Source organism: Vigna unguiculata, chromosome 8, assembly GCF_004118075.2.
Source record: "Vigna unguiculata cultivar IT97K-499-35 chromosome 8, ASM411807v1, whole genome shotgun sequence".
In the NCBI taxonomy this organism is placed as follows: Eukaryota; Viridiplantae; Streptophyta; class Magnoliopsida; order Fabales; family Fabaceae; genus Vigna; species Vigna unguiculata.
Genome location: NC_040286.1, coordinates 6,364,196 through 6,378,022, shown reverse-complemented (window position 1 = coordinate 6,378,022; position 13,827 = coordinate 6,364,196). Strand labels below are relative to the sequence as shown.

Sequence of the window (13,827 nt, the reverse complement as noted above, 5' to 3'; positions counted from 1 at the left end):
AATCCAAACAATCATACTAAACCAAACATAGCATCACATTCATCTAAAATCTTCATTAAATTTCACCAAGAGCTTTCAAGCAAGGCAAAACACTCTCAACATGCACCACATGAGAATTTCATATTGCCAACAAAATACTCACCATCACATCATGTATGGAAATAAAGTTTCATAACATAAACCCATCAACTTATCAAATAATACATTCATACAATGAACCCAATGAATGACATTCATTCAACCACAGTATACAACCAATTTAGGATTTTAAAAATAAAGCTGGGGCTTGTGCAAAACTTCAAAAATTATGTATTTACATTCAAATTAAAGATTATTGAATCAAGAATCAAATGCAACAATAATCAACTTAATTGAATAACTATAGAAAAAGTTATGCACCAAACAAGCAAGAAAGGTCAATGTTGTCAACAACCCAACTACAATGATCTTGCGATAAACACTGCTCTCACTATAGAGCTCCGATTCAAGATCGGACCGTTCAAATTCAAGAACTATGTGATCAACTGTTAAAATTTCAGCTTGATCCAACAGTTATAGAAATCTTCATTGTACAGTGCAGAAAAATGGATAGTGCCTCAAAACGAGATAAAGAAAAGACGGAAAGAAAAAGTTTTAATATAATGAAAAAGAATGTAACGTGAAACTGGGAATGAGTTCCCGTGGGTCGGCAGCTGGGTAATGTACAAGCTTGGAATAAATTTTTGTGATAAAACACGACAGTAAATCCAAATTTAGTATTAGAATCAATAAAGACAAAAGCACAACACTACACGATAATTCAGGGCAGTGGAGAATCAAGTTTTCCATGATGACCATTTGAACAACTATATTTCCTAGAATAAAACTTTATGCACCAAAAGGTATCATCAACGTAAATGGCAGAAGATCCAGTATCACACGGAAATAGCTATCCATTACCTACCACAATTCTTAACATAAAAAGGATTATTAAAGGCTGCATCAAATGCAAATCACGGTAATCACACCAACACTCTTCATCATTCTACACACTTACATATGCCTTCAATCCAAATGTATCAATCAACAGAAAAATAAAGAACATAAAAATAAGGTCTAACTTCAAACAAAATATAAAATAAATTCAGTTTCCCCTACACTACACATACATACTTTTCAAATTTCATTCATCAAACAACCAAAAATAAAACAAGAGAAGAAAGCAAGATTGACTTCCCCTACCTCTCTAGATGATTCCTCTTCTCTATCACAGCCACTGAAGAACAAAACTCCAACTTGCACTCTTCCTCTCTTTTTTTTTCTTCTCCCGTCCTAACCCCTTTTTTTAAAAAAAAAAACTTCTAGGGTTTAGTTTTTATCTAATCCCACCTTAAGATTTTCTAACCCATTTTATTTTTTCCTTATCATTTAATTCCAAAAGATTTAACTCCAAAAGATATAAAAAAAAAAACAGAAAGGAAAAAAATAAAAAATAAAATAACACAAACTGTTGCAGTGTTTTGAAATCCAATATTCCGCATGCCTTGGAAACACATTCCATTTACGCTGCCTGGGCCCACACCTTTAAAGGAGAGAAAAATATGGATTCTAAAACAAACACAAACGAAACTTTTAGCCAGCCAGGTTCAAACCCTGCACCTGCTAAGGTCTGCATGCCACTTTCACAACCAGGCTACAAGCCATCACATAATATCATATGCATTATAAAAATTAAATCACTTATACTCCATTAAACATAATTCCTTAAATTACTTAAATAATTATTATAAATACCACAATAACTAAAATCCCTCACATAATAATTATTTCCTATTTCATAATTTAATAACCTAATTAAATTAAATAAATTAATAATATTAAGCAAGCCATTAACATTTTTTTTCCGGATCTTACAATGTCTCAAGTACCGTTTGGATTGGCGATAGCCTTATGTATGCTATGATTTGTACAAGAGTAGACATTGCATAAGTAGTAAGAGTGGTTAGTAGGTTCATGAAAAATTCAAGTGGAGAGCATTTGAGTATTGTTAATACGATTCTTAGATACATCAAAGGAACCTAGATGTTGCATAAGCAAGATGATGACAAATAAAAAAGCATGTTGTGAAAATTTGATTAAATTCATCAAAGTTTTCAAGAGGGAGAATGTGAGAAAGAAAAGTCTCACATCGGTGGGAACTTACCTTGAGACTTACTTTTCATGTTATAAAAGGAGTCAATGTTTCCTTAGGATCACATCCGAAAAAGTCTCTTCCTTTTCTTTCATTTTACTTTAGTGCTTGAGAAAAAATTAAGAGAGAATGATAATTTATCCTTTAAAGTTCTCAATGTATTTATTTTTTTTTATTTTCAAGAGAGATAATCATTGTTTTCTCCGGTAAAAAGAAAGACATGTAGTTTTCTTTCTTTTAATAAAATTAATTATTTGTCTATTATCGATTTTGTTCCTTTTATTTTATTTGTGAGTATTTGTATTATTCCTTTGATACTCAGTATAATTCATGTCAACTATAGTTAAAATAGTAGTTCATTGTTAAAAAGGTAGTTCAAGACAACAAAATTATGGAGATAAAATGATATAATTCAATATTTATTGTCATTATTTACTTCTAACGAAAAATGTTATTTCAAGTGACATTAAAAATAAAAAGAATACTTGTTAAAAAACTAATTATAATATTTACGAGAAGACTTGTCTTTATATATCAACCAAACAACAATAATTATGAGACTAACTATTTCTTTAAAATTAGAAAATTGGAATAAGAAAAAAAAAAGATGAGGGGTATTGATTTAGGAAAAAGAAGGCAATAAATAGCATCTATCAATCACTTGTTGAGTGGAGATAGTAAAAGTGAAAGCAAAGAGAGAGTTTGATGAGGAAATTCGCAAACAAGAACACGTGCACTTAAACGAGTATTTAAACGTTTTTATTTATTAAAATCAGTAGTGGAAAACAGATAGGTTTCCCGGTCAAAGTTTACGTTCTAACTATTATTAGCCATCAAACATTTTTTTCTAAAGCTTAAAGCTTTAAAGTTATGTATATAATTAAAGTCAGTGCTGTTTTAAATATCAATGTCTAACCGTAAATTGTATGCACTTCAAATTCACACTAATTGAGAAACAGTTCGAGGTTACGAGGAAACAGACTTACTCACAGTGGGTTGGGTTCCTTGATCTAGTGATAAAAATAGTAGTATTTATATAATTACTTGATGATCAAGTACTCAATTATTTGTTAAAATATAAAAAAATAATTAAAATTTTATTATTCATATTATTATAAAAAGGTTATTGGGTTTACCAATAAATTTGAAGAACCAAAATAATATACTCAAAATTTATATTTTTAATTATTTTTACTAATACAATAAAAGTTAATACATAATTTAGTATAAATGTAATTAGAAAACAAATCACACATATATAAAGTATTGTTATTTCAAATTTTTGAACTCATCAATAATTAAATTAGAACTAAAATTTTCAGCTATTTTTTTCCAACTTAAATATGAAAATCTTTCCAAAGAATTAATAAAAAATTTCTCACCTTTAATTTGTTGAACATTAAGAAAAGACTCATTTAATTGAGCGATATGATCATTATTATTACATTTTAGAATATGCAAAGAAATTGAATTTGTCTTCTTTTCATCTACACAAATAGTTTCCCTTTTATCACTTTCAAAAATGAATCTATTATTTTATTTTTCATCAATATTTATCTCAATCTAATCAAAATTGAGAGTTCCTAAAAAGGTTTAAAAAATAAGTTATCACAATTTAATAAAAAACTGAAAGTTCCTAACAAAAAATCTATGATAATCAAGTCACAATTATAAGTTGGTTATGAAAAAACACATAGTACAATCATTGTTAAAAGTTATGCTAACTATCAAACAAATATTTCAGGATCAAGTGAGACAGGAGAATTATCTTTTCTTTTTCTTCAATAATAGAAGAGAACAAATGAAACGAAAGAAAAAAATAATAAATTTTTGTCCAACTATTTTTTTCTTTTAAAAAGTAAAAAGAAAACATGTGAAAGTGAGAGAAAACTCAAAAAGACAATAAAAAATATATTTTAATAAATATTTTTATTTTTTATTATATTTGATTTTATGTTTTATTATTCATTATTATTAAATCTTATACTTTATAAAAAAATAAAAAAACACATAATTTAATAACTATCAATTTTAAATATAAATTACATATAATATAAAAATTTTGAAAAAAAAAATTGAAAATTTCTAAATTACATATAATATAAAAATAAATAAATAAATAAAAAATTGGGCCATGATCATCCCTGCCCTTTAGAAGCTCGGCCGTTGATCGGGTTATCAAATGACCTTAGACAATGAGCACTTGCAACTTCAGTTATTATTGGAGTGCAACTTGACTTCAAAGTAGGCATATTCGGAAGTGAATATGGAAGACATTACAGAGATGTTTATATTCATAGAGATTTATGTTATCTAGAGATTTGAAGATTTAAACCATATACGTTAACTTTTTAGGATTCAATTGGAAGAATGTGAGATTAAGTTGATTGGAGCTTAACAAGAGATAAATTACTGTATTTATTTGGAAAAGAAGGAAAAACGTTTAATCATACACTAGGAATTTGATATGTCATACTAATTGGATTTAAGGTGTTTAATTATTTCATTGGTAGGAATTTTTATTGTTAAGATGCAATTGATTTTTCTATTTTAAATTAGAACAATCTCAAACACTAATCATATATAGGGAGGGTACTATACCAATCTTAGACACATTGATCAAGGTCCTAGGTGTAGTATTGATGTCTTAGGTGGTAGTATTTAAGTTCCTTAATGTTCGGAGTTTTTGTTTTTAGGAGTTTTCTATTAGGAGTTTTCATTATTAGGAGTTTTTATTATTAGAAGTTTTGATTATTTGTAGTCAGGGATGTCAATAAAATCTGTACCTGCTGTATATATTGGTGATAAAACTCGTAATAGATAAAAAATGGATACTCGCAAGTAACAGGTTCGGGTATTTTTTATACCCATATGTTAACAGGACGGATACGGGTATCATAGTATCCGTACCCACTATACTCTAATTTAAATTAAAAAAATAAAAAAATGATTAAAATTTTAACATATTGATTTTGAATGAGTTATTTTTTTATCAAAAAAAATTCTTTTCTTTGTAAACTGTCATTCAATATTATTTAAATGGGTTATTTGAACTTTGTTTGAGATTTATGAATATTATGTATTGTATTTTATTTGAATTTACAATTAAAATATGTTGTTAAATATTTATTTTTATTTTTGTAAATATTCGCGTGTACCCGTAGATATCCATTAACATTATCAAATTATGTAGATACCCGCATAATGGATACTCAATAAATATCAGTACAGGTACGAGATAAATATTTATCCATTAGGTAGAATATGGAAAAAATATTATCCGTAGTCTATTTGCCCTGTTGACATATTCCTATTTGTAAGTAATCTTTATTGTTCGTAGTCTTCATTATTTGGAGGGTTCATAATTAGAAGTTTTTATTACATAATATTATTCGTTCAATAATTTATAATCTATCATCTTTTATTTGATATTATATATATTATTGGTAGGTTTTGTTTGGGTGCTGACAATAAAAATCTCTATATTAGTTGTATATAATATAATTATCAATGGAAAAAATCGTTAATAATTCAATTATTACCAGAAATTATCATTGAGGGCCAAACATCCATCGATAATATATGAACTTAACGATGAAACATAAGTCGTCTGTAATTATAAAGGAATTTCATAAGTTTTGTTGATAAAATTTTATTGATAATCAAATCATCGAAGATACTATATTGTCGGAATCCATAAAAACAAGACTTGTCGACAAATTTCATCAATTACTGACAGATTATGATTGTAAATTTTTTTTTTAGTCAATAACAACTCGTTGACGACAAGTGAAGTAAAAAATCCATTTAAAAATTAAATCGAACCCATTAACACGAGTTTTAAGCGCGTTATAAGTTGGATTCCAAATTGAAATTACCCATTTTCTAAATATGATAAAGTTACTTTCAACACTTTAAAATCTTGATAAAGTAACGATTATGAAAATTAAAAAGCCCTAAAATTTTTTCCAGAAAACTCTAAATTTTCAATTAAAAGCTACTCACTCACTGACCCTAATAAACTAACGCTTTAGAAACATAGTTAAAAATTCGTAAATGATTCCCACGCTTAACACACAAGTACTTAAACATTTATTTTAGCAAAATCTTTAGTGGAAACCAGATAGAGAAGGGATCAATGCGTCAACGCGGTTTGTCAGTCAAAGTTGTGTCGCATATATATATATATATATATATATATATATATATATATATATATATATATATATATATAAAGTGGCAGCGATGGTGTTTGTGAATTGTATGCATTTGAAATCCAAATTGAAATTGAGTGAGAAACAGATCAGACATGATGTGGAGAGAGACAACATTGTTGGTGGTACTGCTGCTTCTAATCCACAGAAGTCATGCTCGTTGTCTTCCTTCTTCCTGCGGCAACATCACCCACGTCTCTTATCCATTTCGATTACAAGCCGACCCAGAGAAGTGTGGTAACAAAAGGTATGAGCTTGTTTGTGAGAACAATGTTACGGTGTTGTATCTGCACTCTGCAAAATACCATGTTCAGGCAATCAACTACAACAACTACACAGTGAGAGTGGTTGACCCTGCAATTCAACACCACAATTGCTCCTCCCTTCCTCTGCGTTCTCTCTCTCGCTCCAATTTCTCTGATACTTACGATGACTACACGGATCCATACCAAGCCGGTCTAAGAGCATATGGTAATTGGAAAGCTCTGAGTTTCGAGCATATAGTGTTTCTGAACTGTAACCATTCATTGAGAGGGAATGGGAAGTATGTGGAAACTGAAAAGTGCGTGAAGTGGGAGTCAAAGGGATATGCATATGCTGTTGGTGGTGATCTAAAAGCAGAGGACTTTGAAGTTGGCTGTGACGTAAAGCTTGTTGCTCCAACGTCTTTGTGGACTTTCAATAACCATTCCTACGCTTCCATGCACAGGGGTCTGGCCTATGGATTTGAGATTTCATGGCCTACGTTTCGTGAGTTATCCTATACCCAATGTCACACGTATATATTTATCTTTATTTTAAGTTCATGATTTATTGATGAAACTGTGTTTGTTCTATTTATTCAAACAATTTTTAGATTCATATTTTACCTGTACTGGTCTGAACTCGAGCCTCTTTAAAGAAAACCTTATTCATCACAGCTTTATGAAATTATGCAAAAGTATTCTTGGTAGAATAGTAGTCGGGATCAACAGTATTCGGAAATTTATATTTCTTTCAATTTTTTGTGATATATATAGGTATAGTGGATGTGCTGACACTGCAAGCATCAGGTAAGAATATTTTATCATCTTAATTTACCTATGCTTTAACTATTATAATAATAATAATAATAAAAATAATATTATTATGTGAAGTAGTAATAATAATAATAATATTATGTGCAAAGAGAGTAATAAATGATGCCATTACTTAATACTTTAGAGTATTTTATATTTAATTGATTTTTTATAATATTTTTTATGAAATAATAGTGTAGGTATACTATAAGAAAATACTTCATTGACCAAAAGTTATTAGTCACTATAGTGACCAATTTAAATACTAATTTACAAAATAAAAAATTATTGATTACTAAAATAGTTACTATTATGAATAAAAAAATCTAATTGGTCACTAAATTGGTCTTTAAAAGGGTTAAATATGTTTTTGATCCTTCTACTTTTAGTGAAATTATAATTAATCTCTCTTGAAAACTTTGAACCAATTGAGTCTTCATCTTTAGATATGCGTGAATTTAGTCCTTTAAACCATTTTTTTAAAGTTTATTTAACTTTCAAACACGTTTCTCAACTAACATCGAAGTGAACATGTGTTAAACTATGTAAACAAACTAAAATACTATAATGAAATGTGTTTGAAACGTCAAATAAACTTAATAAAATTTGGTTAAAATGACCAAATTCATGCATTTACAAAATTAAAAGACTAAATTGGTTCAAGGTTTCCAAAAGAGACTACTTTCAATTATCATGAAGAACCAAAAACATATTTAACCCTCTTTAAAATTAACTATCATGGTTTTGACTATCAAAGAAAATTGGTTATTAAAAATTAGCTACCTAAGTTTTGACTACCAAAATGACTTAGTTTCTAAATTGGCCTCTAATTAATTAATGACCAATTATAATTTTTTTATTTATAAGTGATTATTTTAGTAACCAATAATTTTTTAATTTTTAAATTAGTTTCTAAATTGGTTATTAGTAACTAACAACTTTTCGTCACTAAAATTGGTTGCCAATAAAAACTTTTTTTTAGTGGTAAATGGGTGATAGTTCAAGAGTTTATCATCTCTTTCTTCACATTTGTCACGATGTTTATTTGAAAAGTACATTTGTTACTATGTTTATTTGAAAAATGACGATAGAAATTGTTTTTTCTTCATCAAGTATATTTATCTTAATAGCATTGTCGTTCTTTGTTTTAGTGTACGATGACTTAATTTCCGGTGAACAAAACAAGATCTTCTTCTTGAAGGTGGAGTTAGATATATTAAAATGATAAAATTTAAATTTATTTTTCTTCTATAATTAGATTTATTCTCTTTGATTTGCTTTAACACACTATCAGTATGTTAGCATGAGAGGATTATTAAAATAAGATGATTTGCAAAGATGAATTGTTAAAAGAAATTGTGTTCTTTCTATAGAATTTGGAAGAATTTCCAAAGAAGGATTTGTGAATATCTGTCTAAATTTCATCTCTTTGTATAAAAATAGATAATTGGAATAAGAATAGACAGTAATTTTAAGTTTATAACCTTATCAAATATATATATATATATATATATATATATATATATATATATAATAATGAAAATATATACAATTTTGTATAATAATTAGAACATTGTTAAAAATATAATGATTAATATATTAATATATAATAATTAATAATATATATAAAATAATTATTATTATTAGTAATTATGTATATAATAAATAACAATAATTAAAAAATATATAAATATGTATAATAATTAAAATATTATTAAATTTTAATATTTTTAACTAATGCAATAATTATTTTATTTTATTTTTACCATCAAGGATATTTTGGTAATCTTAAAATCCTATTAATTAAAATAATTTTTTTAATATCACATCACACAATTCATTCACTAATTTTTACAAAATTTAGTTTTAAATTCACTTAATTTATTCTCTAAATCTACTAAAAAAAATAAGTTTATCACACCCCTCAAATTTATCTTCTAAAAAGAACACAGTCTATGTAATGACCCTCACGATAACAAATTCCTTTCAATTAGTATCTTTAATAATGATGTGAATGATAAGATTAAACATCTATTTGTGACTTTTTTTTTCCGGTTATTGTTTGAGATTAGTCCAAACTAAGGAAGTTTTTCCTACGCAATTTCGAAATGAATTCATTAGGTAGAACAATATGTGATGCTTTAATATCTTAAACAATCTCTTTTAAACATTTCAATTTCTCTTTAATAAGTATGGCTCTCATCCATTGACTTCCAAGTTAACCCATGCATTTTTTTTATTGAAACAATAAAATTTTATCTTCTTACTAAGAATCCATTACTCTAAATGGGTTGTGACCCAATCATTTGTTACATTTGTTAACATCGTTAATTTGGTTAACAATAGAGTGAAACTTGAAACGTAATTGACATTTACAGGTTACAAAGGGATGATATTTATTTACTAAGGTGGAAGTTTGTTTTCCTTTCGTAAGTTAGATTTTAGGCTTAATTACTCGGATCATATCCATTTTGGTTCGACAATTTCAAAATGGTACCCGCTTTGAACTTTGTCTTAATTTAGTACCCAATTTTGATTATTGCATCAATGTAGTACCCTCCGTTAAGTCTTCACAAACGGCGTTAACTACCTTGCCACGTGTCAGTATCTGAATTTTTTAATTTTTTTAACTTTTTTAATTTTTTTTTTAATTTTTTTTAATTTTTTAATTTTTTTTTAATTTTTTTTAAAAAAAAAAATTGCCACGTGTCAAATTCTTGATGTGACACGTGGCAAGGTATCGCCACGTGTCAAAGTACCTGACAAGTGTTTATCTTCATTTCAACCTAGTCCCCACATGTGTTTATTTGTTTCAATTTAGTACCTATATATATTTATTGGTTTCAATTTAGTACCCAATTTATTTATTTTAATTTTGTCTGAATATTTTTTTACAAAATAGAGAAATATTATGTCTCCCTTAAGACCAAATTTATTATTTATATAAATGTTATATAAATATTTGTTATTAAAAATGAGTTATAAAATTAAGGGCTTATTGAAATTTATATTAAAGTTAATGGTAAAAGTCATGAATAACATATTTATAAGTCATGAATAAAGTTAATGGTAAAAGTGACTTACAAATATGTAATTCATGACTTTTACCATTAACTTTAATATAAATTTCAATAAGCCCTTAATTTTATAACTCATTTTTAATAACAAATATTTATATAACATTTATATAAATAATAAATTTGGTCTTAAGGGAGACATAATATTTCTCTATTTTGTAAAAAAATATTCAGACAAAATTAAAATAAATAAATTGGGTACTAAATTGAAACCAATAAATATATATGGGTACTAAATTGAAACAAATAAACACATGTGGGGACTAGGTTGAAATGAAGATAAACACTTGTCAGGTACCTTGACACGTGGCGATACCTTGCCACGTGTCACATCAAGAATTTGACACGTGGCAAAAATTTTTTTTTTTAAAATTAAAAAAAAAATAAAAATTAAAAAAAAAAATTTAAAAAAATTAAAAAAATTAAAAAATCCAGATGCTGACACGTGGCAAGGTAGTTAACGCCGTTTGTGAAGACTTAACGGAGGGTACTACATTGATGCAATAATCAAAATTGGGTACTAAATTGAGACAAAGTTCAAAGCGGGTACCATTTTGAAATTTTCGAACCAAAATGGGTATGATCCGAGTAATTAAGCCTAGATTTTAACCTCTTTCTTTAACCTTACCTCCTTCTCTTTCTCATATTCAGATCTCAAACCGTAAAAATGAAGGACTCTAACTCCATCACCAGTAGCACTAGTGGCAAAACTGAATCCATTGCCCAAAACATCATAAAACTCATAAGCAACCTTTGTTTCTTTGTCTTTGTCTTCTCCTTTCTAATCTTCATTATCATAGCTATAACCTACAACCACTAGACTGATGGCTCCAGTCCATCCCAACCCTGAACAACCTTTTCACCTAACAACAAAATGCCACCTTTTAAATCGACTCTTTGTCATCAATTAGTAATTTTATGTAGATTCTAATAATTTTGCAACTTTCCTTCTCAGACTGCTATTATTCTCTTTGATTGAACCATTACTTCCATAATTTATCTTCAATTGTCCTGAATTTCCTCGTTTGTGTGCCTTTTTCTCAGCTTTTTTGACCATCTTCTTCAATCCATGTCATAAGTTGCTTTGATCTAGTTTGTTTGAGTTTGTGTTCATATCGGTGTATTCAATGAAGTGATTTGTCGATAGTGGGTTTGGGATTTGAATCTAAGAAAGAAAGGAGAAAGAGAAGGAGGTAAGGTTAGAGAAAGAATGGAAATCTAACCTAAAAAAAAAGATCTAACCTCAACAAATAAATACCCACAACCATGTAATGTAACCTGCAATTGCGAACTACATGCAACGTTTTGTACTGCCATTAGCTAATCCAACGTTGTTAACAAATGGGGACCACATAGGATCTATTTAAAAAAAATAGGAACTCAATGAGGTAAAAAATAAATCTAGAAAAAAATTGAACCATCAACCTAAATATAAAGAATAAATTACTAATTAAGTCTAATATAATAGAAAAATTTAATAAATGAAAAAAATAATAAATTAGTTCTCAAAATTGACATGTTTGTTTTATTTTTGAATTTTGATACAATTAGTTAATTTGTTATATGCATATGAACTTGCTTTAGTGATTTTTCTTTTGCAATCTTGTAGTGGAAAGGAATGTGTATAATATGATATTATTAATATCAAATTTAAGATACAAATTTAAGTTGTTTCTTGACATACCAAATTGATTTTTTTTAAAGTTAATATATTATTCCATTCTAAATTTACTATGTATTCTTTACCCATCTATCATGATGTTTATTTACTTAAATAAAGTGTTGTTACAGGAGTTTTCGCACTTGTTATCGTTTTCGCACTTGTTATCGTGGTGTGGGCTTGCAAAATTGTGTTTGGGGTGCTACTGATTGTTGCACTTGTCATATGTAAATGGAAGAAAAGATGTGCATCAATGTTTGAAAATATTGAAAATTACCTTGAACAAAATAGTTTGGCACCTATTAGATACTCGTACAAGGAAATCAAGAAAATGACTGGAAGTTTCAAAGAAAAGTTAGGTGAAGGAGGATTTGGCTATGTGTTTAAGGCAAAGTTGTGTAGTGGACCTTTTGTAGCAATTAAAATGTTAGGCAGATCCAAAGGAAATGGACAAGATTTTATCAATGAAGTTGCAACAATTGGAAGAATACATCATCAAAATGTGGTACAATTAATTGGGTTTTGTGTTAGTGGCTCAAAGCGCGCTCTTGTGTATGAATTCATGTCAAATGGATCTCTTGATAAACTTATAGTTTCAAAAGAAGAAAGTGCACAATTAAGCTATGAAAAGATATACAATATATCAGTTGGAGTGGCTCGTGGGGTTGCTTATCTTCATCATGGGTGTGAGATGAAAATTTTACACTTTGATATCAAACCCCATAACATCTTATTAGATGAAAACTTTATTCCAAAGATTTCCGACTTTGGATTGGCAAAGTTATATCCAATAGAAAATAGCATTGTCACAATGACTACAGCAAGAGGAACCATTGGATATATGGCTCCAGAATTGTTTTACAAAAATATTGGAGGAATATCCCATAAGGCAGATGTTTATAGCTTTGGAATGCTTTTGATGGAAATGGCAAGCAAGAGGAAGAACCTAAATCCACATGTAGAGCGATCAAGTCAATTGTACTTTCCATTTTGGATCTATGATCATATTAGAGAAGAAGAAAATATAGATATACAAGATTTGACTGAAGAGGAAAAGAAAATAGCAAAGAAGATGATTATAGTTGCACTTTGGTGTATACAATTGAAACCAAATGATCGTCCCTCAATGAATTGTGTAGTAAAAATGCTAGAAGGAAATATTGAAGACTTGGAAATTCCACCAGAACCTACTTTATATCCTGATGAAACGAGTACATATGATCAAACAATAAATTCAGCATCCACGACACATTCTTTTATCTAATTCATGTAAAGTACAAGTATGCAACTAATCCTTTATTGAAGCATTCTATTTGGGAAATGCACAATAAAGTTGATAAGTTTGACAAATGCTTAGTATTTATAATTATTAACCTATATTATTTGGCTTTATTCATGTGACTTGTGTTCATTTTATAGAAAGATGTTGGAGTTATGTCGTATATTTTTCTTTTTCTTTGAGATTATTGTTCAATTTGATTCTTATTTTCGTTTTGCATTTAATTAGATTCTCATTTTCGTCAAATTTTGGTTAATTTGGTCCTTTTTACTATCGGTGTTTAAATTGTTAATGTTTTTTAACAGTACATGCCACGTGTCAACTCTTATTTTTTTAATTTTTTTAAATATTTTTTTTAATTTATTTTTT

General features: G+C 27.9%; 1 protein-coding gene across 1 annotated transcript; it reads left to right on the top strand.

The window, feature by feature from the left end:
• The first annotated feature begins 6,416 nt into the window (after positions 1-6,416).
• LOC114194722 (rust resistance kinase Lr10-like) lies at positions 6,417-13,571 on the top strand. The gene is made up of 3 exons (XM_028085096.1): positions 6,417-7,134; positions 7,404-7,436; positions 12,311-13,571. The coding sequence occupies exons 1-3, from the start codon at positions 6,480-6,482 to the stop codon at positions 13,441-13,443; spliced, it is 1,821 nt and encodes a 606-aa protein (XP_027940897.1). The 5' UTR covers positions 6,417-6,479; the 3' UTR covers positions 13,444-13,571.
• The last annotated feature ends 256 nt before the right edge of the window (positions 13,572-13,827 follow it).

Excerpts from the sequence above, each read along its gene's own strand:
- LOC114194722 (XM_028085096.1), top strand. The coding sequence starts at position 6,480 with ATGATGTGGAGAGAGACAACATTGTTGGTGGTACTGCTGCTTCTAATC. Across the intron at positions 7,135-7,403 it reads GATTTCATGGCCTACGTTTC|GTATAGTGGATGTGCTGACA; the intron begins GTGAGTTATCCT and ends TGATATATATAG. Across the intron at positions 7,437-12,310 it reads GCTGACACTGCAAGCATCAG|GAGTTTTCGCACTTGTTATC; the intron begins GTAAGAATATTT and ends GTGTTGTTACAG.